Source organism: Nesoenas mayeri (genome assembly GCF_963082525.1).
Source record: "Nesoenas mayeri genome assembly, chromosome: 1".
In the NCBI taxonomy this organism is placed as follows: domain Eukaryota; kingdom Metazoa; phylum Chordata; class Aves; order Columbiformes; family Columbidae; genus Nesoenas; species Nesoenas mayeri.
Genome location: NC_137541.1, coordinates 127937139 through 127963115, shown reverse-complemented (window position 1 = coordinate 127963115; position 25977 = coordinate 127937139). Strand labels below are relative to the sequence as shown.

At 35.7% G+C, this 25977-nt stretch overlaps 1 protein-coding gene across 2 annotated transcripts in view; it reads left to right on the top strand.

The window, feature by feature from the left end:
• The window catches only part of NCAM2 (neural cell adhesion molecule 2), a gene marked incomplete at its 3' end in the record, with an annotated part of 289423 nt that extends 264939 nt beyond the window's left edge, over nt 1–24484 (top strand). For both annotated transcript variants that reach the window (XM_080360461.1, XM_080360459.1), the window contains 3 exons: nt 13228–13432; nt 18096–18215; nt 24373–24484. In XM_080360461.1, the coding sequence (XP_080216587.1) occupies nt 13228–13432; nt 18096–18215; nt 24373–24484 (437 nt within the window). The remainder of the gene's footprint in view (nt 1–13227; nt 13433–18095; nt 18216–24372) is intronic.
• Between the last annotated feature and the right edge of the window lie 1493 nt (nt 24485–25977).

Here is a 25977-nt window from a genome sequence, read left to right as displayed (position 1 = left end):
TTTTCCCCCTTATAGGTAATTTCTTTTGGGGTTTAATACCATTATCTAACAGCTTTGAAATTATTTGGTCAAATTTAAATTTTATGTATCTTCACAATGGAAACAATATTCTTATTTCTTAGAAATAGTGGTTATGGTCAGTTTTGCCAGTTTCAATTAATTCTGGGCAGTCTTTACTTTAAAATACCATTAATAAAACCTCTTCTCATCTAAAACAAATAACAATAATTTCAGAAAACTGGCCCTTGTCACAAGTAAGATATCTTCAGAATGCACATGTGTGAATTTGAAGACATAATTTATTGATATTAATACTTGTTTTTTTAATGTAGTAAATTTAGGATAATGAAGTATCTGGAATTCAGCAAATGCTATTCTAAAAATGCTGGGTTCATTGTAATCTGCAGAAAATCTCTCACTGTGTTAAGAGGGACCACTATTTATCCACAGCCTTTGCCACTATGTTCTTTCACTTTAACCTAATGCCTTGCCATTAATTTGAACTGAATTACATTAACCTGTGCATCGTGTGGTGAAGAAATAACATTTCTACTCTAATTTTTTAAGAGTTGAAACTTTGGGTTCCCAGTCAGAGTCATTTGGGTGAAAGTCTGTTTTTCCATGCCCAAATAATGAGAATGTATGCATTGACTTTGTTAGTTTAATAAGTGTTATTCTTATTGGGGAAAAACAAACAAACAAACAAACAAACAAAAAACCCCACACAACAACAAAAAAAACTTATTTGTTTGTTTAATGCTTAAGTGCTTATTGAACCTACAGACCATCATTAATGAAGGATAGGGATGTTGACATTGAGCTCTCTTTTAAAATGAAACTTTTCTCTTTAACTGTGATAAAGAGAATTTGGAACTGCTAGCTACACATAAGTTATTAAAAACTTTAATGTGTGGGAACACATTTTCAATCAAGTATATCTCTGACAAGTGCTATTGCTTATGCTAAATTTTCTTAGGGGAAGAATCACCGTGGCAGGAACTTTGCAAGAGGCTTTTTTTTTTTTTTTTCTAACCAGTTCTAAAAACTAGATAGTGAAAACATTTGTTGTTGTCATTATTGACAATTTTTCCCTGTAGTAACAAAAAATTCTGCAAGTACATCTCTACTCACAATCAGAGAACTGACATTTGGCAAATATGTACTAAGTAGATACTGCTTGTATTCTCAAGGGGAGGAAAAATAAAAACAAACCCTGACTAAGTCTGGCCTCATCAGAAGCCTCTGAAAATCTCAGTTCACAAGTAGTCAAAAGCAAATTGTTTGATCTCTCCTGAGGGTGCTTCAGCACAAGCCACCACATTCTGCTCCCAAGAGTGTTTTCCCAGCTTGCAGGGGCACGGTGGCGCACAAACATTCAGGCTCCTTGTTGGACCAGGGGAACAGCAAATTCTTTCAAGGGGCTGTTGACTGCAGTCATGTCCCTCTGCATTCTGACCTTATTGTAAGATAAGGACTGGATACATATAAGGAAACAAAAATTTGTCTTGTGGGCACGATAGAGTGCTGTTCTGAATAATAAGGAAAACCATATTGCAGATAAAACCACAACTAGTGAGCACCTGCCACTAGATTAAAAGGTCTTCAGTAAAACTTAGGTAGTGTCATAGAATGAAACATAAAATAAGACCTCACTAAGATTGCACAGACAGTCTGATTCTGGTATTTCCTTGTTTTGCAGCATTTTCCTAATTTCCTAAAATTTGAAACCTTAAAGCTGTTCTACTAAACATTTTGTTATATATTTTAGCTATCATATCTTGTCCTTGTTCTTACTTTTTTCATAAAGCAATACAGGAGACTACTACAGGTGTGTATAAAAGTAGAAAAATGAAAATTTCTAAGTCATTTTCCTACTTTGGTTAAATATTTGAAGTACTCTTTCCCAGTCATAAATTTATTATCTTAGCAAGTCATTCTAACATTGCAGATAGGTATATAAGAAGATGAGACAGGAATTAGAGCACAGGGAGTGATCGACTATGAAATCTCCAAATGTATTGTAAAAAAGCTAATGAAAAGCCTTGAGAAATTTTAGAAGCTAAATATACATTATAAATGACAAGCTGGCTTTTATCCTCAGTGTCACAATGCCAGTGGGATGAGACAAATTTGGATCACTTATCTTTTTTTCTAACTGATAGTAGCTTCAGCTGCAAAGTACATAAGTTTTCCCTGTTAAATGAGAGAAATCGTAGGTCTGTTCCAATTTATATTCCTCCACATTATGCACTTCGAGGTTATCAGGTACTTTTAATATCATCCTTTTCTTTTGGTCTTACGCTTCCCATCCAAGTCCAAAAAGGATGAGTTAAGCCAATATTATAAGGATTCTATGACAGCTGAGTCAGGCAGCTCTGGGCAGTGTCCCAAAACCTCTGTAATGAGACATAAAAAGAGGAAGAGAATAATGTCCTTGGATTGTCACGTATCTCCTGAGATGAATAACTAATACAGTTTTGTTTCTATTTCTCCTTAAAAATGTTTCATTATTCTATCTTTAGAAACAATGAGAACAAGATTGTTTTACCGTATTTTGTACAATCTGTAGGAAGATAAAGAAGATTTTAAAATCTTGTCTTCCTACAGACAAGAATCAAGAAAATGTGAAAAGAGACATTGGCAAATTAAATTATAATTGGTAGGTATAGACTGAACAGCTTTAAAATTGTAGTTTAAACTGCATTAAAATGATAAATATGTCTTCACAAATTGAATTTAATATTCTGCTGTCATTAGTACTTAAATGTTAGATAAGTAAATTTGCTCCTTTAAATGTAGTAATTGTGAAAGGGATTTTAGGTCTTATGATTGACAGTGTAAAATGTTACAATTTTTTCAACATTGTTACATATTTTGAAATGCTAATATTCAACTGTCTGTAAGACTGAAGTCCTAAAATATTCTACATTGAACTTATCCCTTAAATCCAAATTGATGGCACAGAAACTTTAAAAAGATAATGATTATTCTGTGATGTAGCAGTATATCTCTAAGGAACAGTATTTTTTAAATGTTTAGATTTACAGCCTTTTGAGTCTAAGGGTGGCTTCTTTCCTAATCAGATTTTACTTGTTGTCTTTCTTGTTTCCAGAGTTTTAACAAGTTACTAACATTTACAAATCGTTCATGAATTAAAGTATTTCAGAATACAACTTCAAATGTGACTCTTCATTTATTACAGTAGGGTTATTAGAATACAAATTGTTGTCTAGCTAAAGAGGAAAAATATTGTCCAGAGAAAGACACATATACTGCATACATTGGAAATAAAATATATGTGTGCTTTTATGAGGTATATGAAATATATTATTATTAAGGAACAAAATAACATTCAGTTTAATTTTGTGATGAAATTATAACGCCAAGCACTGATGTAAAAATGTATAATGTGCATATAAAAAACAGATAGTTTAAAACAGATAAACAGATATAGAGGTTTAATTAAATAAGTAACCATATGGCCAATACTCAGTTAGATTCCTGGACCTTACCTTGTATACTTTCCAGCATGCGAACCTCATTCCCTAAAGTGAATAGCTCCACTCACATGTGTATGGAAATGTAAAGTTAATTAATTAAGCCCAACAGAACAATTTTATTTTTTTAAAGAGGTAATGGAGATTCATATACAATTTGTGATTGTGCTAATAGCCTCGGTCTTCTACCCATTGTCCAGTATGTGGATGATTTCTAATTGCTCATTTTTTCAGGCTTTTTAGGAGAAAAGGAAAAAATCTCTTACTTTTGGGAAGCAGTTTGAACAATATCAAGACAAATGTAGCTTCTGAGGTCTATAATGACATCACTCAAATCTTTGCTACATCTAGAGCTCATTTGAGCTTATCACATTGTACTTCATCCATCCCGTTTCTCCAGGCATATAAGGAATCTTCACTTTTTCTTTGGTACACATTTATCAGCCTTAATATAGAAGTGGCGGAAACTCACAGGGAAAATCCTATTCCTTGTGATCCTAATGACAACATCCTAAAAAAGCCAATGGTGTAAAATATCAAGTCTTGAGAATATACCAACTTTGCCTGCTCAGAAACAGTAGCTGTATACTTGAGAGCTATGTTAAGTTTAGATGCTTTACAACAACTACATCAAACGTCTGAGGTAGGAATACACATTTTATTCATTTTTATCTGGTCTAAAGTCCTGAGAAAATGTAGTAGTAATTCTTGCCACCATAGTCCCATTACATTGTATGATATTAATAGCTGTGAATATTTGTTTGACATTTAACATTTTTGCAGAGACAATTTCTATTTAATATGTTATTTTCATATCATTTTAATTATAATACATAAGTGAGCTGTAATACAAGTGAAGTAAATCTTACTGAGTGTATACTTCCAACAGAATTACATTTGAAAATATATACAATGTACTAAAAACTGCTTCTGTGAAAAATATTGCAAGCACTGCAGTTTCTGTAAGTTTCTTTTTCAAAAACAGTATGAAAGGCAAGAAAAAAGTCTGAATTTAAAATAGTTTATTCTCATTTGTGAAACAACGGCATTTTTTTTCGTCTTGTTCATGTTTCACTACCACTTTGCTCCACTGATTTCTTTCATGCATGCAGTACTTGCTGTCATCTTTCTGCTTTCTGCCTGAAGAATGTGTGCATAGTGTAAATGTAATGTCCCTCAGCATCTTTCTGAACAGTGTCAAGAAATGTATGTAAATTTGTGCTTCTTTCATCTGTTGTTCAAAGTTCATTTTAGTTTTTGCAACTTGTCTTCATTTTTTGTAATAAAGAAAACTGACTTAAAGCATTTCTATCTGTATTTTCTTTATTGCTGATAAATACTGTTTTTCTTGTATTACCTCCTTAATGTATTTTGTAACTGAAGAGACTTGTAACATTATATAAATGTTTTTGTTTCAACAGTAAACCTCAGTGTTTTATCCAATAGTGAACAAAACAAACAAACAAACAAATTAAAATTAGAATTCCCCAATATTTAGTTTGGTTCATATTGGGTGGCTGCCATGCTACCCCCCCTAATGAAGCAATGTGAAATGTCTGTATAAATACAGAGCCTGAGCACTTGATCCAAACTGATTTAATTATATCACAAAAGGCAGGTGTTTTATACTGGGACAAACTATATTGATACACAACGCTTTCAAATGCTGACACTGCAGTTGTACCAGTGTAAGTATTTCAAGTGAAAACATGCACCACAGACTGGCAGCACTCATAATAATAAATTCCTTTTTTTGTAGATAATGCTGTAAAACAATAATACATTTAAAATATTATTCCAAGTAATAATTATCAAAACTGTTGTGTTTACGTTTGCTTATGTCTTAAAGAGCTAAAAGAAAGGGCTGTCAAACCCAAAATATTTTATCAATTCAAATACAATCCCAACGTAGTTCGACTTTTTTTTCAGGTCTCCTGACTACAGTACTCTGGTGTCAGCTGTCATCCATTATAAAGATGCAAAAATATCTCAGGTCTCTGTGGTATGCGCACAGTGCGATTTCGAATTCTCACAAATAATGCAATTAAAATAATTTAACCTTTTATGTAATAGCAGTACTAGAACCACACATAAGTGTACATTTTCAATACCCATGCCTATCTTAATTAATCTGCACAGCTTCTTAGAAGTTCCTCTAAGAGACATGTTCAGTAAATCTGCTGTCAGTTTGATTGGAGAATCCTGGGACACAGAAACTGAGTCATTTCCCTGAGGCCACATCAAACCTGGGCATGGAGCTGGTGCCACAAACTCCACAAAGCTGCCATCATTGCAACAACCTCTGCCCCCTCAATGCTTTGTTCTCTCTGCTCTCCCCATTAGTTTTTCTTTCTCAAATGCAAAAGGCATTGCTTTCCAACACACGTATTGGAGGGTTTCCCTCACTTTCTGCCCTGAAAATACCAAGAAAATTGTGTCAATTAGCCAGCTGAAGGGTGAAGCAGCCGGTTCTAGAAGTCTGTTTCCTCTCTCAGCCTTGTGTGTCTGCTTCTCCCACAGAAAGAATGAGGACTTCTGCCCAGTTTTCTCTGGGGCTTCCCATAGAAGTTTGCAATAGTAAAAAAATTCTCTTTACTATGGTGACTGAGTAAATACATGAAAGAAGAAGCTGTAGCTACCTGAGAACTCTTTAGGCATATTAGATATGCTTCAGAGGCTGCTTAGAGATAGTTTGAAGATGCCAGGAGTAATTTTTAAAACTTTGCTTAAAAAATGATAAGGCACAACTCCAAAGAACATTCTCACAACCCAGGACACTTTTTCTAGTTAACATTGTCTTCTTTTCTTCTTATCCCTCAGCACACACAGACAAGACACTGTTGATACTCAAGTTGATATTTACATTACATCTGTTTTATTTAGCTATTTTATTTACATTTTGTTTAAGACATCTTCATATGAAAAGTGGTGTAAAGGGCCATTAGAGTAAATGAGAACCCAAGTCTATCTTACTTAATACCCAGAAAGAGTCATAATAAAAGAAATTTTCCAGTAAAATTTAGAGGAAAAAATTAATTTCAGAAAATTTGTTCACAAAAGGATCTCTGCCATAATAAAGAAAATCTCCCTCACTTAATCTAAGTATCAGAAAAGCACAACATTTCTGATACCATTTTAGGCATACTCATTTCACTGGCTCCCATCTCTTCTAACTGATAATCCTGGTGGCACCACAGGCTCCCTTGACTGTGAATGCCCATCCCTTCTGTGTGTCTCTGTCTGTGGCTCCTCTTGCTGCCAGTGGAACCATTGAAACTCCACTGTAATTGGGCTCAGATTTCATTAGAGGTGGTAGACCAAGAAGATATGTCATTTATGGGTAGAAGAAAGTTAGAGGAAACCTTCTCTTTAGTTAGTTAAATCAGGATCAATAATACTTATTTTTCGAAGCTGTGTGTCAAGCCTGTCAGAACATATTATTCAGTCTTACAGTACAGAGCACATATCATTGTGTGCTTGTACACTGCCCTTCAGCAGTATCTGTCCTAGCAGAAACTTACAGGAAAAATCCCTGAGAAATAAAAAACATTAAAATTAATGTCAATTATAGCCTTGTTAGCATTTTTTTGTATTAAGGAACGGTCTAGAAAAGAAGATTACTTACTGTCATGGTCTCTTTTGCATTATATATTTCCCCAGTAAAGGTTTGCACTGAATTAGAGTATTTTTTTTAAAAGTTGATGCTGCAACTGCATTGACTTTTTTATTTCACTGGAAGGTAGACATGTAGCTGCTGGGCACTTACCTGGCTTAAAAGCCAAATTTTATTGTTTTAAATCGCTAAAAGCAGCTCATGCAGCTCTGGCTGTGGCAGCCAAATTACTAGAGCTTGTTTGTGTAGCGGCGAGGGATCAGTGGTTGGTTGCTCCTTTTTGCATCTCATTATTTTTATCTCAATAAGGCACAGGAGTGTGTAGTAATGGGAAGCTCTTGTACAAAGCTAAGAAATGGTTCCTCTTTTAATTAATATAGTCTGCCAGCATCATATGATTCTCACTAAAAAAGCTGGCTACGTGCTACCCTTGCATGCTACCGAAGATGGAGTTCACTCTGGGTACCTGTAACTTGTGAGGTTTGCTGGGTGCCACAAAGTCCTTGCATCCCGATCACCCACATCTAAGGAGCTGGAGCACGCAACAGCTCCATTTAAACCCTTCTTGGACATTTCCTGTTGGAAGGAGGAAAATATTTTGACAGGCAGTGATTGAAGTTATGCAAGTCCCATAATTTAGATATATCCATTTTCAATATGAGTAAATGCAAAGCATTAAAAGACAGTGAAGTATGAATAACAGACACCATTATTTTTAAAAGAGGAATTACTCTTTTCTCAATTGAGAAATTATTTCCACTTATTATGCACAAGTTTTAATGTACTTACATCCCCAAAGAGAAAGAAAAACCATCAACCATTTAAAAGCATCTGAAACAAATGAGTAATTGCAATGATTGAAAGGAAGAACCATCCTTTGGGTATTTGCAATACCCTGCCTCCAGCACACACCTCATAGTACACCTTTTTATATCTGGGATGGGCCTGTATTAGAGATGCTTATTACCTGTCTGGAATTCTATAACATTTCTATAAATCCTTTTTCTGTTGCTGCTTTTGTTTTTCTAATTATGTGTTTGTTGTTTGGATGTGTGTCCTTCTTTTCTGCTCTCCTGATCTTTAGCTTCACAGTGCTTGTTCGGGCAACGGTCTTGGCTTTAGACCCTCATGAAAAGCTTGTAAAGCTGTTTAATTTTTTCATACTACATCATGATTTTTTGGATGCTAGTCAATAGCTACTAATTTTCAAGATCTATGTTTTCTATCTTTTTAGAGGTTTTTAATAAGTATATAATCCTTGGAAGCCTTTGATTCTAAGTTCCAGCTCAGATATAAAATTAAACACAACATTGTAGGCAGTGCAAGAGTCAATATAACAGGGCAGTTCAAGAAGGTAATAAAAAAGACAATGCCTTTTTTTTTTTTTTTTTAATTCTGCTACTATCCAGTGCAATATTTTCAGATTCATCTTCTAGCTCATAACTTTCAACTACTTCAGCTCAAGAAGAGTTCCTACTTTAGCTTCAGACTGACCTGAAAGAGAGGACAAACTTACACGTAATATCCCCATGCACTGATTCACACCCTTTCAAATGTAGCTGCCAGGTGCTACCCTAAGAGCATAGGGAAATGCTTAATAGAATTGCTTTCTTTTTTTTTTTTCTTAAAAATGTGCATTACTGTAAAAAGCTAAAGGCTACATAGAATTATCTATCCTTTTAATCCATGCCTGCAAATGGAAGAAAGGCACAAAAAGGTGCTAACTTTTATTTTTTTCAACAAAACTTAAAATCATTGAATAGTTGAAGTTAGAAAGGACATCTGGTTGTCATCTTGTCCAACCACCTCCTGCTCAAGGAGAATACTTAGTATAACACTTGCAATTATTATTTTATTGTACCAGCAACTAAATCTATAGGATTCTGTGGGAGTACAGAGAAATTTTGACTGAAGGACAAATGTTCATGTAAGATCAGTCTGAATATATGAATGTTGCCTATTAGATTCCCAGCTATTTTTGCAAAAGCAGTAGCTGTAGTTTTCCATGTACAAAATGTATCTATACACTCTATACACAACTGTAGATGCTGGCTCTCTCTCTGGGCCTGCTTCTGTTCAGAGTATCTGATAGAGACTCCTTAAAGGAATTCACCCTGAATTTACTTTTGAGGGTCCAGAAAATTTATCTTTCCGGTTATTTCTCTTCTCTGGGAAATTCTGTTTTACTTGCAAAAGTTCTTCATTGTTTTTTCCCATTATTCAAATAATGATTTGTGCAAAAATGTTCAGTTATTTTGTTAGAAGTTAGAAATGCAACTTGTCAAATGAGTGAGAACTTGAAAATTGCCAGCACTTTCCCTGCCATTTACAGAAACTTGTTTCATTTTTTAATGCATTTCTGAAAATTTTGTAATTTTATTTCCATAACTATTCATTGACAAGAACTTATATGAAACCGTTTCCCTCATTATCATGACAAGGAGTATTATATTGTTTATGCCACATTCTAGATATCAGAAAGCATATTAGCTTAAATTTAGCATATTTTTGACAAATTATTATTAAAACTTATTCAGAACTGTTGAAGTTACTCTTTTTTTTTTCTTTTTTTCTTTCTTTTTTTTTTTTTTTTCCAAGCAGTGTTTTAAAAGGCTTCACTATGATTAAATTACTAAGTCAGGTATACAATAAGCCTTTTCACAAAATTGTTAAGAACTGAGTCTCTCACATTAACATTAAACTTTTATACTTTAAAATAAGTGTGTTTTCAACTAGAAAAAGAAGGTATATAATGTATAAATACTTTGTTGTTGTAGAGCATGAAGTGGAAGTGGTATTTTGAGTCCATTTGCTACATAAAAGAACACTAAAAAAAAAAAAGAAAAAATAATTGCTGCTTATGGTGGGCTTTTTGGCATTGTTTAAGAACTATCACAATAGAGAATTTCATTTAGGGAAAAACTTTTTTGATAACAAAGGTGTTTTTCAAAGTTGGATGGAAGGCTGTAGACAGCATTACGTTAACATTTAATTCAGTCACATAATTAGTACTTCTAGTGTCATGAGTTATTAAGAAAAAAAATCACATTATTGTGATACCATCGATATATTAAGATATGATTTTTGAAAGCAGTCAGGACAAGCCAAAGTCTCCTTTGAACGTAATTGACAGTAGTTTTACAGCTGACTTTTGTGGAAGAAGGTAGACCAGTACAAAGTCCCAATAATTTAAGCAAGAACAGAACTAAATCAAAGAAGAACTTTTAGAAAATTACTTTTACATATTTTCATGAAGATTAAAAATATACCATAATGCAGATGCTTTTAAAACACATAATGGTCCAATTTCTGCCTGTCTTCAGAAGAAGAAAGGACATGAAGAGCCTAAGAGAGGTGAGAAGGCTGATGATAGCCACGCTCCAGGTCCCGCCAGAGCATGTGACCATGTTCCTGTCACTCTTTGGGGTGTGGGAGGTGAAGGAGACAAATGTAGATGTACTATTTGGAAAAGTAGTGGCAATCATAAGAAGTCAGACTCTCAAGTGCTGTGAAACAGATACCTGTAGGAACAGGTGGGTTGCAAATAGGAAAAATAGGACTTGGGGCAAATACGGCAGTAGTAAGATTGAAGAGCTCTGAATGCAAAGGAAATTATCAATCATAAAGAAATAGAAAAATATGTAACCATCAAATATGTAGGTCTCAGATGTCTCACCAATACCAAGGAGAATAAAAATAAAAAACAAAGTCTTCCCCACAACAGCAAATGAATATGAATATCATTGTGCAAAAGAGCAATATTGTATTATAAACATTTCCTTCACTTGTCAGTGAAAATGTTGTGTAGGCTTTTCTGTCACTGAATCATTCAGGGTGGGAAGCTTGCCACATCACAATGTTCCAGTGACACTGGAAATGCTGTTTACATCAGAGAAAAGCATGTCTCCACATGGTGAAGAATTCTTAACACTGCATTAAAAAAAAAAAAAAAAAAAAAAAAAAAAATCCTAAAAATATAACAGCAACAAAACAACCCTGAAACTCTTTAAAATGTGGATTAAAAGACCATAATTTTTATCCTCCATGGTTCTATTTAGTGGTTAAGATGGTATAGAGAGGAAAATTTTCCTGTATAATGTCTCGAGAATGGGACTCTATATCTGTTCAAACATGAGCTTTTTCAAAAAACTAGAAGTAAATATTTATAACTTCCTGATGATTCATATCAGTAAACACAAATGACTGAAGTTTAGAAAGGAAGTCATCGGATAGATGGGTGGATATATGGATAAAGTAAGTTTTGGAAGATGTATCAGAAGTTATACTTATATAAAGAAAGAAAATGTGAAATGTCAACTTCCAACACTGCTGATGGGGCAATATGTAAACGATACATTGTTTTATTTCTGTACCATTATTTTTGTTACTTACATAGCACTTTTTAAGTCGTTCTGAAGAAAAGACAATAACTTTGAAGTAATATCTGCCAGTTTATCTGCCTATCCATCCATGTAAATATATAACCTTTGAATTCTGTTTTATTGTACAAAAAATTTCTGAAAAATAGTTCAATAAGAAACCAAACTATACAATAGACAATTGAATCAATTGCATAAGAATTAAAATGTTCTTCTTTTGAAAAACTCTTTACTTTTCCATTTGTTATGTCGCATAGGCTAACAAAGCATATATTTCTGTTAGCATGCACTGATTTAGAAGTCCTCAAGAAAATAATTTTTGTGTTATATTTGAAAGGGTAAATAGATATTTTCTTAAAAATTACTTACACAGAAATATGAAAGCTTGAATTATATTCTTAATTTAAAAACAGCTCACATTGTATCAGAGAGGGGTAGAGGAAGAAGAGGAAGATGATAGTGATAGCCCCATTAAAACATTTATATTATATTACATTATATTAAGTTTTGGTGTCTGTTATGACATGATTCAAATAACTTCCCGTCAGAAAAAATCTTGCTCTTATTTTGGCAACAGGCATAAATGCAAATGGGAATGTGCCACTGCATTGCTGACTCCAAGGCATTGTACCACTAAGTATGCAGTGCTGATGTGCAACACCAAGGTGCAGAAAACCCAGTTCCACTCCCCTGTGAAGTTTGCTCAGGACATAACCTCACACCAACCAATTGTCACTAGCAGATTTCTGAACTAGACTGACACCTTCTTGAACTAGCATGAACTGCTACTGAGGTAGCACCTTTTTCTTCCCTAGTTTATTGATCAGATACAAGTCGTCTCCTTCATAAGGATCATCTGAGTTCACACACAAACACAATAGCTATTTTTCTGAGAATCACACTATTGAAAAAAACAGTCTGTAGCATTTTTATCTCTTATGGAATGTCAACTGAGTCAAAACTTTTTTTTTTTTTTTTTTTTTTTTCCCCTGAGATTTGTAATGAAGTAAAAATAGCTAAGCATCAGATTTCATAATGCAAATGCAGAAGGCAAAATCAGGTGTGGCATTGTTTTGAAGTGCATGAATGTATTTTCAAGGTACAAGACTATACAAAATGAGGTCCTAACTCTATGATCATTTAATAATATACATAGTTTTCCTCATACTAATTTATTTAAGACTAAGTGTGTGCAATTGTTTGCAGATTAAACAGCTTGAATTTATTTCTTTGGAGACTTTTTTTCATTCTATTTTAATTCAAAAAAAATGACTTTGCATGAATAAATACTGTTTTAGCACTTTCATAAACCTTTCAGTAATTCTGCTTAGCAACACTGCTAATAAGTTATATTTGAAATGTGGAAAATATATCAGCATATTTATATATGTTCAACATTTAAAATTATTTTCTTAGGCTGCATAATGATACTCGTGGTCTTGGAGTTTTACAATGTTATGTTATTTATTATTAAATAATGTCATTTGCGCTCTGTGACCCTATTGGAATTTTAGCACTGGGAAAATATTATATAGAAAAGATTTTTTTGTGTGTGATTTTTTTTTTTTATATCAGGTTGTATAAATGCTTAATCTTCGTGACGGTTTATTTTCATTAATTTCTGAATGGTTCATTTCTAAACATCCTTTAGTCTCCTGGACTACAGCTTAAAAGCTTTAGCAAATGGTACTCTTTGGGATGAATTTTATTAATAAATTTTAATTTTCTTTCCTTCAAGACACTATCTTTAATGGTCTTGGACTTGGTGCTGTCATTGGCCTGGGAGTGGCAGCCCTTTTGTTAATCCTGGTTGTGACTGATGTTAGCTGCTTCTTTGTACGACAATGTGGATTGCTAATGTGCATCACCAGGAGGATCTGTGGGAAAAAGAGTGGTTCAAGTGGAAAAAGTAAAGAACTGGAAGAAGGAAAGGCAGCTTACTTGTGAGTATTAATCGTATGTTTTGGAAACTACATTAAAAGAAAAAGTTGGCTGTCCAACTTCCATTAACTTCATGACCATTTTGGATGGTGGCAAGGAGAAGTCCTAAAATGTTTCTATTACTTGGAAAAGTGTTTCCCTGAAATGTATAGAATTGTGTGTGTTGCCTTAAAAGAAAAATGCATTGGGGTAAAAAAAAAAAAAAAAAAAAAAAGCAGCAGAAAAAAAAGCAGCATTTGCCATACTTCACTCTTTTGCAGCTTGAGACAAAGGAAATCAGTCATAAGTCATTAACAGATTAATAGTTATAGGCAGATCTTTGATCTATGAGGGACATGTAACAGATCATTGTAACTCCATTTCTGCCGATTCGTCTTTGAGCTGTTAATACCCAAAATCGGAGCATATGGTTGTGCCAGTCACTAAATCTGGGAGTAAAGGACATATTATCAGGTTCAATCCACGAAAGAGTTTTTCTTCTTGTATATAGCACTTGATAGAAAATCTTGGGTTTTGTCCGTAGTCATTAGGAATAAAATGTATTGTTGATTTTTTAAAAATAGGAATGTTGTGTTTGATGTGGGTGAAATGCTGGTGAGTGTGATTGCTCTTCATAACAACAGTGAATGATTGCTAAACTTGAGTGGGGAAAAAACAATCCTGATTCTCACAAATACCCTTGTATAATGGCTACTTCATCAGACCAATGTGAATGAACCCATCATTTATGTGCAAATATGTTTCCTTAAATGGTAAGAGTGGATAGTGAGATCTCTGGCAAAATAGTTCAAGTACTGATTGCATAAAATTATGGTGCTTTAAAGACCAAACATTTATAAAAGGTAAGCTGGAGAAAGGATTATTTATTGTCCCTCATTTTAGGCAGTTCCTCTTATTTAACTAAAAATTGCATAATTTCCTCATTATGTTCATCTGATAGACTTCTTATGCATACACTGTAATATCTGTGAGAATGCTGTCTTTATGTGGTTTAAATAACATTTACTGTTCCAGTTCCTGTGTGCTGTAGCTCTCCTAATAGTCAGGCTTTGCAGTTCATTGTCCTGCAGCTTCCAAGATCCATCCTTTCCCAGATGCCTGTAGAACAGATCATATTTCACAGCCCTCATTATTCATAGCTGTATTGGGCTTCTTCATGGATGGCAATGGAGGTATAAGTGTCTTTTTTGGTTTTAGTTCTGGATTCATAGACTGTGTCTTAGGTAACTTGATTACATTTCTCGGTTGGGTTCTCAATCATTTTTTGAAACACCTCTGTAGAAGAAAACTGGTCATAGTTAGGGTCATAGTATTTATATCAAATAATGCTTCTGAATAGAAGTTATGCCATAAGATAGCTATTTCCTAATTCTCCACTGCTTACAGTAAGAGAAAGAGTAACAGCATTTTTCCTTTTGTATGAAGCCAGCATGCCTGGGTTAATAGAATCAAGATGTGAAGCTTCTGGCTCTGACTCAGCTGTCCTTTCCTATCAAGCACAGCACTTCAGCTTATGCTTTGATTTGACGTTCAAGAAGTGACCAAGTATGAATTGGTGTACAGACCCTTTCTGAATGGGAAGATCCTAGGGAGCTAAAGTTGCAAATGTTACTTGACAGCAGTTTATACCATGCTATCAACATCTCATACCCAAATGCCATTCCATGCTGTCTCAGAATAGCATAAAGCTGATTACTTAATTCCTCAATGACACTTCTATTGCAAGAACAACTAACTGGTTTAATTACATTTCTTTCCTTGTTGGGGTGATCCTCAGTCAGTTAGATCATAAAATATCTGAGACTGTTCTTAGCATAAATAAAATGTCAGGCTAAAATTTCAAGACAGGCGTGAAGAGTCAAAATTTGAATTTGTTTCCTGTGAACTGCAGTTCCCTAAAAGACACTGACATGTCACTCTTTTAAATATGTCAGTTTGCATTCTGGATTTTTGTATGGGTTTATGGTATGTTTATTTGTTACATTTTGATTGTAGGATATATATATAGTCATTGAATATTTTCCATATGTAATGAATGTAGATGATAAAATGTGTGTAACACATGCACAACCACCTGGAACAGAAATAACAGAATGTGTTTTCTACAAATCTCTGTCCTGTCTGTGAAATTTTTAATTGTTACACAGTTTTTACTTTTGTACAGATCAGTTTCTCAAACTTATGTGAACACTCTTCACTAACAACATCTCTTTTAGCCTTTTGGTTATGCAATAATTTTTGTCTGTAAGACTGCAGACATACAGACAAACTACATAGAACTTACTGTTCCCTCCACCAGTCCTACTATGAATTTTCACAGATTTGAGGTAGCCATGACAGTCATGTGCTTCATCTACAGAAATGAGCATTATATCCATTTGTGTATCTTGAAGTAGATAATATTGAAGTAGAATTTCACTTGCAGATATGAATAAAGACAAATAATGCAGGGGTTTTTTTAACAAATAACCAGAATCTTTTCAACTTCTACCCATTAATCCTTCCATAGTCAACTTCTTGGCTACATATTTACCTGCCCTATACTCTTATTACCCCACAAAGATGTTCCTTGAAGATTCCTACCAGATGATGGTAGAGTTTTCCGGATACTTCCTGATTAGATGGATTATTGTACTTGTAACAGCCTTGTCCCATCCCAACAGATGGGATGAGGGATGAGTTAACTCTGAACGTGACACGCACTCTGACTCAACAGATGAGATCAGGTGTGAGTTAACTCTGGGTAATTCCACGTGGCAATGCGAAGTGAATGACAGACAGTCACTCCGGGGGTCCAATTACAAATTTACTAAAAGCGTGTGGTAGAATACAAATTACAGTGATTAGTGACTTGGCAAAAGTATGTTATAATATCACAAAACTTATCAATACATTGACAGCAAAAGAACTTCTACAAATGGTGGATTGGCAACAATTAGTAACTAAAACACAAAACTTAAAAAGACTTTAACAGCAGAACTTAAAATGATGTTACATTTATATGTTCAAGAAAAAGGAAAAGAGAGAGAGAAAGACTAAGATATGAGAGAGAGAGTAAGATATAAACTAAGATATGAGAGAGAGAAGAAGAGAGTAAGATATCACCACTCCACAGGTTATCGGTCCAGCGATGTCTGGTGAAGGGAGGGTGGACGCGTTGAAGACCTGTGGGGTCATTTTATAACCCAGTTCATTTACATGTGAGCAGTTCATCTCCTCCCTCTACTCGCTCTTCATGCTAATTAGGAAGACTCTTCTGGAAATGGGTCTGGGGTCTTCAAACTAGGGGAAAGTTCATGATACTGACCAGAAGTGAGTTGTCTTGCCTATCGGGGTAGCTGTTGGTTTGTGGTTTCTTCTGGTAGTTGGTTGTCTGACAGATGGTTTATCTCTACCATCCCAATTAGGCCATGAGGCCTTTCACAGCAACACTGTTAATTGCCCTTATTTTCCAAGGTGTCTGCCTCCATGGACATAAAACTTTAGGAAAGATAAGATGAGGTGTCATCTATCTTTTCCTCCCAAAGTAACAAAAAACAGACGTTTGAGTCATAACAAGGTCCTTTGTTCTGCTAAGGATGGGCAAGGGTAAGTGCTTCAAGGTTGTCACAAGCCCGTTTAAAGATTATCTTCTGAGGAGTAATACAAAAATGTGAAATATTAACTAGACCAGGGTCTAACTGGGTCTTTGCTATGACACATAGCAGTCTAACTGTTCTCTAGAACATCACAGGCCAGTAAAATAGTCTGTTAAATATAAAAGTAATTGTTTGTCTATATCTCAGTTACCCTTTGTTTCAAGACTGCAGCTGATAAAGTTCCAGGACACAATTTGTGATCTGATGACAGGAATAGGGAAGAAATGTTGACATGTGAAGAGGTTTTATTTTGGAAATATCAGATATATCTTGGGTATCCTTTGATCTGTCTTTCAGGAGTAAAATTATATGCAAGTTTTTAATTAGTAGTAATATCATTAATACCTCTGTAGCAGGGAACAGTGCTTGCCATATCATGGCCATATCACCAACAAAAGTGCAGTGACAGTTCTCACTTCTTCATCTTACAATTCATTGTCCCATGCGCATAAGAGTTGTTCATTTGCTTACATGCAAGAAACTGGCATTTGTTCCTAAAATGAGAGGAATATGACATATTATAGAAAAAAAGTTTCTTCTAACAGAAAGGGCTAATTTCTTATCACACAAGAGCTCTTTACCCAATTCTGGCAGCTGGGATTGCCGCAGCCTCAGGAGATTAAAGTACACTTCTGCAGTATGTACATGAAGGCTCTTTACACTTTCACAAAGGTTCAAGAATGACTAGGCATCAAGAACCTATATTTATTGTGCTAGGTTAAGAAAATTTACATCTATTCCCATGAAGACACCATCATCTTATTATTTAGTAGTAAAAAGAATACTCTTTTGAGATGCTAATCCATGGTATTTGTGGAGTTAGGTAAATAACCATGGATACAGGATGGTTTGAAGACTTTGGGGAATTGGGAACACACTGCTAAATGGTCTCAGTAGTGAAAGTCACTGATAATTAGTTCTGCCTTTTCTTTGCCGACTTGAGAGATGGATTCTTGGTAATCAGTTATGTGCAATGTATGTGGTTAATATGATGACATGAGACTGAGACATTTTTAATAATTTTCAGGAAAGATGGATCAAAAGAGCCAATAGTGGAAATGCGGACAGAGGATGAAAGAATTACTAATCATGAAGACGGGAGTCCAGTAAATGAGCCAAACGAGACAACTCCCCTCACAGAACCAGAGTAAGTAGCCTGACATTCCCCAGCATTTCACACAAGCTTCTCCCAGCTGCGAGGACAGACTGGGCTTCCCATGCTCTGGGAATGAGATACACAGCATCGTCAGAATGGTGTAATGTGGCAATGCAGTTTACTGGTGTGATTTTTACAATAGTTCGTCTAAACCATTGTACCCTATGTACAACAATTTTTCTCTTCTTTCTGTGACTGCCAAAGTTTAATGCAAGGCAACAATAAACTGTGGCAGATGCTCTCTGTTATCCCCTCACTCACCCTCCTCTTAGATAGGAAAAAGTGATGAGGAGGAATGAAGAAAGACTTTGCAAGTTGGAAAAAACTTTTAAAATGCTTTACTAATGCTACTAATAAATAGAGAAAATATATAAAATATACAAAACCAATCCTGAATGTCCCAGGGTAGAGCGGCATTGCCCGATATGGAGTTGTCATTACTTCAGCAGTGGTGGAGCTGGGAGCTGGTGTGGCTCCAGCAGCTGGAGAGCAGCCACCCAGAAGTCCTGGGCAGGACTTCACAGCAAACCAGAACTGGATTCAGGAATGCAGGGTCCTCAGGCCTTGGATTGCAGGGACAGCAGACAGGGTCCTCTTCAGACACCAGCCATGGTCAAAGACACCGAGGCCCTCATGATCTCCCTCTTTTATAGGGTGTATGACGCATATGGGATGGAATGCTCACTTGGTCAGTTTTAGTCACCTATTCTGTCCACCCCTCCTTGCAAATACTCCCCTTTTGCAATGGAACGTGTGAAATCTTATCAGTCTTCTTGGTTGTTATAGCAAGAAATCTAAACATGGGACTTCTTCTGCATTCCACTGGTCACTCTTATCAGTCCAGAGTGAGCAGTGTCTCAAAAAACATGTAGCTAAATTCAGAAAAGTGCAGTTACTTAGAAGGTACTTAGAAGTACTTAGCTGAAAGGAAAATTCACTAAAAGAGAACTGGTCTTGTTTTTGACAAAACCAGGACAGTGACCCAGAGTACATTCACATCTGGGCATTATCCAGCTTTTGGATGGCAACACCATGATAGTGACAATTCTGAATTCTATCTTTACACCACCGCCTGTTTGGACACTAGCAAGTATCTAGAGAAATTTGCTGGCTCTCCTTGCTGCCCTGACTCCTGAGGAGCTCCCTCTGTGCTCTTTGTGAAAACAGACCTCATGTCAGGGCTGGGGGGCACAGGCAGCCTTGCTTTACCCTCCCCAGCCCACCCATACCCCCTGACCAGGGTCCAGGAGCCCATATCACCTTCAGCCTCATTAGCAGTTCATGCCCAGTCCTGGCCCCAGTGGGACACAAACCTGCATCCTGCTGCCACCCAAGCTTTGCGTGCTGCAGGGGCTGGAAGGTGAGATCATGTCCCTGCCTGCCCTCTCTGCAGCTCCAAAGCTCGCCCTGATGCTTCCCCTGCTCCCAGTTACCCTCCAAACCCCCTGGGGGGACCATGGCGGCAGAGGCAGGTCACAGCTCTGCCCCCTTCTCTCTCGGCCCTGGCAGCTGCAATCACCTCACCCATCAGCCCTCCTGACCCTGCAGGACGAGGACAAGGATTTTTTCATTCAGGTGCAGCTGACCTTGACCACATACCCTGGGCTTGCCCAGCAGTTATTAACCACTCTGTGGGAATAATCTGACTCACTGGAGTGGCCTTAGGTTGGATCACACAGACATCCCCACACACGCCCTGTGTGTAGGGCACAATGGTCCCATGCTCCAGAAACCCAGCTCCTCACTGAGTGGTCCCTTCCTGCTTTCACTCACCTAACTGATAGCTTAGCTCACTATGTGGTGTAATTGGGTTAACAGTGCTGAAGGGCAGCACATAGCTCCTTCATCCTCCCTTCCCATCCCTGCAAGTGATTGTCAGCACAGAGATCACAGCAGTTTTGCCCTTGCATTTGCAGGTTCTGACTGCCTCCTGGGTCACAGGGACCAGGCTTGGGCTAGGATATCCCATATGCTGGAAGTCAGGTCCTCTCCTCAATTTTGCCGCTGCAGCCCCTGGAATGGATTAAACTGGGTAGAGCGGCTGGTGTTTGTACCTGAATAGGACTTTTTGAAAACTGTGTGGAGGATAAACTAACATTTGTGACAGGGCACAAGGAATCACAGAATCACAGAATGCTAGGGATTGAAAGGGTCCCCAAAAGATCATCTAGCCCAATCCCCCCACTGGAGCAGGAACACTGAGATGTGGTTACACAGGAATGTGTCCAGGCAGGTTTTGAATGTCTCCAGAGAAGGAGACTCCACAACATCTCTGGGCAGCCTGTTCCACTGTTCTGTCACCTTTACTGTGTGGAAGTATTTTGCTAAGATTACTATCACAATGAGAGCTTCTGATGTGCTTGGTTTTTTCTTCTGAAAATGCAGTTTGAAGAGAAACTAATATTTCAACAAAGGTGATGACAGTACCATTCCTTCTATTAAGAACCCAACTAGTGGTGTTAAGAGACATGAGCTTATTGCTCAAGAGTTTCATTTCTGAGCCTCAGAAGTTTCTTGAAGTTATTAAAGAAAACACAAGGCATCTTTGGTTTGAGCCTGAAGCTTTTAATGTATTGTGAACATCTCCTACCTCATGAGATCTTAGAGCTGTATTAAGTATAGAAACTGACCTGTTTATTATTTGATGGAATCACAGTTGATTTTTAAAAGGAGAGGATGTTCTTATAAAAGTATTTTTCTCTTTCTGAAAATACAGAAAAAAAAAAAAAATTACTTCCTTGCTATTACCTAGAACTGCATATGCCAGAACCTTTAGTAAGAAAAAAGCATGTGTTATTGTCATTGGCATTTGTAGTAAATGGTGGAGAGGTATTAAGTAACTGCACATTAAGCTATATAATTCTTTAAAGAATCTGTATTTAGAGACTTCAAACTCATGCCAATTAAATAATTATGGAATTTGTTTAAAGACTAGTTTGCTCTTCATATTAGAATTTATACTGAAGAGCATTCTAGAGAACCCACAGTTACCTAAGCAGTCAGGAGAATGCAGTTGTAAACATTGTAGAAGTCCAGCCTTGGATATGTTAGTGAGTAGGGCACCACTCCACATTTTTTCATGCTTCAAGGCTATTTGTACCACCAGATTTTGAAAATACGATTGAGATACACCTAGCAAGGGACATGGTACAAGGAAATAGTAAGTTCAGTTCTCCCTGCTTGTCCCAGTCATTAGAACAACTGACAGGAGTGAAATATGAGAATGTTAAGATCAAAACTGTTTTATTATCTTAGGGGAAAGGGAAATAATCAGTCACTGGTGGCTCAGAAAAATAACTAAAGGATAGGAACAACTGATAAGGAGTTTGATGGGTATTATGTCCTTGGGAGAATAGGACTGCTAAGAAATATTAATAATAATGACAGTTTCCTTCTTTGCAATTTCTTCTCCCACAAGCAATGGCAAAAGGCAGCACTCCTGAGGTACAGCTGGATGGAGGTCAGCTAAAGTTTCTGGACAGTTTCACTTAGGAAATCAAAGATGAATAGAACATCGTGCAGTGAGGACATCTGAAGGGCCACTGGTGCTAGGGAAACATGGAAAGACACAAGTCGTAACAAATCAAAGAGAGAAGCAATGTAAAGTATGTGTGAGATGTCACAAAAAGAATGGAGGACGCAGTAGGGTAGAAGTGTCTCAGTAGGAACGACACAAAAAAACATTGTCAACAACAGGTGCTATCAGCCAGAAAGGCTGTGCAGGGCATGAATGACCAATGCGGATCTTGGATGGAAGAGCTTAGCTTGCAGGAAGGAAAAGTTTCAAGGATAATTCCAGGCAGGTGATGTTCATACAAGGTGGGATTCACTCTGGCTAATTAAGGCTGTCATAAAGGTATACCAGATAAACCTTCAATTTAAATTAGACTAAATATTTTGAATAATTAGTTGAATTATTTTGAAAGCTAGCAAATTATACTCAGAACTTTAAATGCAATTTAATAATTTGTGGAAAGTAATTAATATAGAGATCACTGCCTCTTACAATAATGGAGTATTTTCATAATATTGCTCAGCGTATTATTCAGTAATCTACATTTTACCTTGAATCAGATGTTTCTTGTCAAAGCCAGGTTTGAGATCCATGTTTGGCAGATGAGCATAAATCACTTTTACCTGGAAGTCAACAAGTTTTAATAATACTGGCAGAAAATCAATTTAAGCTGTGCATTTCATATTACATTTCTGTAATATGATTAAAATATCACATGCAATGTGGTACTATAATTACATTCCTAGTCTGACATTATTGTTTTTCCAGTATTGGTTGAGTTTTTCTTGGTATTAATGAACCTGGGTGAATTCCAGTATCAAAATGTCTGGGAGCCATTTTCCTATAAACTAGGAAAGTAAATATCCCAGCTAAAGTTTTGTATGAGTAATATCAGCAGACTATTCCAGTGTAGCCACATGCAAATAATTTGAACTTACTTGTAACATGCTGTTAATTCGCTTCTCCAAAACACAATTTATTTAAATTTCCACACAGTATAGTCTGTCAATTGTGCAGTTATTACATTGACTCAATATTTCCTCCCTTTCAGCACCATTTTTGGAGAAATTACTCTGCCTTTATATATAACTAGATTAAATTAGGTCTTTTTTTTATACTAGTTTAAGTGATTTGCATTATCAGGCCATTAACACAGGTGCCTGTTTACCTAAAATGCATCTCATGAGCCATACTTCCTCTGCCCCATTGTTTTATTCTCTTTTAAAAATAGATTTGTGTTGATTCTGCTGTTTTCATTTGTTCAGGCATCATGTTGTGGGCTAAAATCCGTTTCCTTTGGGTGTGGCATGTGAAACAGACAATTACTAGAGATTTCCCTCTATAATCAAAGCCAGACAGCTCATACATATCCCACATATCTTACTGAAATAGAACAAGTTAGACTTCTCTCTGTTTTCTATCAGACATAGGTTGTGCTTTTTGTTTAACCTGTGGATAAACAGCATCTTTCTTAGTTCACTTCAGACTGGCATTTGGGGTATTGGTTTGGTTTATTTGTTGTTATTAAATACTGTTATTACAAGATGTTCCTAAGGGATTCCTCAGACTGGTTTTGAACAGTATATTGCTCTTTGGGACATCAAAGTGGAAATTTACTGAAATATTTAACAGTTGTTATGAATAAAAAAAGGCATATGCATACTACTCCCTAGTTAAAAACCAGAAAGAAAACTCCAACTGGAATCACTATAAACAGCTATTATGCCCATGAGACATTATTACAAGAACATCTTAGTAAACCATACATATTATTGACAGCTATATTTTTTAACAGCTAACTGCTGGCAGTAGACAATCAATGATTTTCAAGACCTTTTTGAATTAAATCAGTATTTTGCCTTTCCTGTAAAGTGAGGATGGGGACTCCTTTGCCATTGGAATTAAGCATTATAAAACCCAAAGGAATGTTTAGGCCATTTCTGAAATTAAAATATCATCTGAAGGTCTTCTTACATTCAAATAAGAACAGCTTCTATGACAGGGATGAAAATAAGTAGTCAGCTTCTTTTTGTGGCATTTTTTCAGATTTTTCACTGTGTTAGTCTTAAAAGAATGTAAGTTATTAACACAGCTATTGTGTGCTTTTACAAAAATGAATAGTAAAAGTTTCTAAATAATAAAATAACTTCCATTATCTCCTTCTTCTATAAGAAGTTCTTTCCTTTATGTCTTGGCATAACCTTCAATGACAGGTATCTTCTTTCAAATACGATTGAATTTACAATTAGAAGTAGACATTAAAAAAAAGAGTATAATCTAGAATCAGCAAAAGGTTTGACTGTGTTTCATGATATCTTTGGGATCACATACCTCTGTATTGTCTTGAGTCATTATTATTTGGCATTCTATTGTTTCGGTTGTCTTATTAAAAGAAATTGCATTTTGGGCAGCAGCAATATTAGTGTAATGTGCTATTTAGCGTTTTCTGGCTTTGTAGAAACAGAAAGAGTTAATATTAATTTATTTAAAAGCAAAGAACCTCAGTAATTTATTTTTAATAAACTATCTTTTCAGAAACACTGTGGATTGTGTAAACAATACATACATTGTAGACTTAAGTTGTGGATTATATGTTATTCATGTGCTACCATGATTCCTCTTTTCTTCTGACAGGAAGCTGCCACTAAAGGAGGAAAATGGGAAAGAAGCTTTAAATCCAGAAACCATAGAAATCAAAGTTGCTAATGACATCATCCAGTCAAAAGAAGATGATAGCAAAGCGTGATAAGATAAACTACAGCTGTCTGGATAATGCATTTGGATTGAAGCAACCCCGTGACCAAAACTTTACAGCTGACCTTAATATCTTGGGAAACTTAAGCTTGGAATAGTTAGTACATGTGTACATATGATGAAACAGTTTCTGTCTACGATTCCTTTCTATTTTTTGGTTAATGGTTTTAGTATGTAGTTTTGCTGACACCAAGTCCCATGGTATAAATTTGAAAAATCTGCAGAATAAGAACTGTAATTTACTATAAGACAAAGTATATCTATTTAGAAGAATACTTTACAAAGCACCCCTAACCATAAACAACATATCAGGTCTCTCCAGATTCTACAGTGCAAGCTACATAAAGTGCCATATACTGCTGTATTTGTTTCCATTTATCATGAAGCAAAATTTTAGGTTGCCTTTAAAAAAAACCAAAAAAACAAAAAACAAAAAATGAAAGAAGCCAGTCTTAGTGTAATGTTTAAGACCTTAGCACTGGCAGTGACTCAGTAGTCATTCCAGCTGTGCTTACCACTTGAAAGAGACAGAAAAAAGGACACTCTTCAACATAGAGCCAGCTCCACCTGCAATTCTACCTAGGTTCTTTGTTATAATAAAAAGTTGATAAACATGATGTACAGATTTAAATAAAATCAGATAAAAAATTTGTAGCAGTATATTGGGCCTCATCCTAACTACATGAGTGTGACTCTGAAAGGTTGTAGGATTTTCAGTGCTTCAGGTTTTGTGTATTAATATTTGGGAGGTTGCATTTAAAATAACATCCAGCAAAGGTGTGAAAACAAAACTTTTTTTTGATCATAATCTTGGCTTCAAGTGAAACTTTACAATAAACACGAGCTCAAATTATTTGCCCCAACATATTTATACCTATACAGTATTAGTTCTTTTAGTTCTAACCATTTAGTCAAGGGGTAAAACTGCATTTTAGTATAGTAGATAAATTTTCTCCCCAAATCAGTATATGAAATATTAAAAGTTGGCCTTATTAAAGTAACACTTGTTCCTTTATGGTTTTATACCCTTTGTCTTAACAAAAAAACCAAACCAAACCAAACCAAACAAAAAAAAAACCCAACAAAAAAACCCACAACCCAACAACAACAACAAAACAACAACAACAACAACAAAAACCAGTGCAACAGCATTAGGACAGATGGAAATGAGAACTTTGACTAAACAGTTAGGAACAGTTTTAAATTATTAATGCATAGTTTCTTGCATTAGATTGAATATGTTTTTTCCTGTGGAACATTCCTTAAGAGAATCCTTTTTATTATTTTGATCAACATGCGGTACTCTAAAATTCAGTTAATTTATTTGATGAAAAATTAATTCTTATTTGTTATCATTGATTTAACGTTGCCACTAATTGGAACAATGTATTTTGTTTCCATTCCAGCATAGTGCATCCACACCTACCAAACTCTTCAAAGTCTTGCTTTGGAAGAAGTAGATAAAACATATACAAAACCAGACTG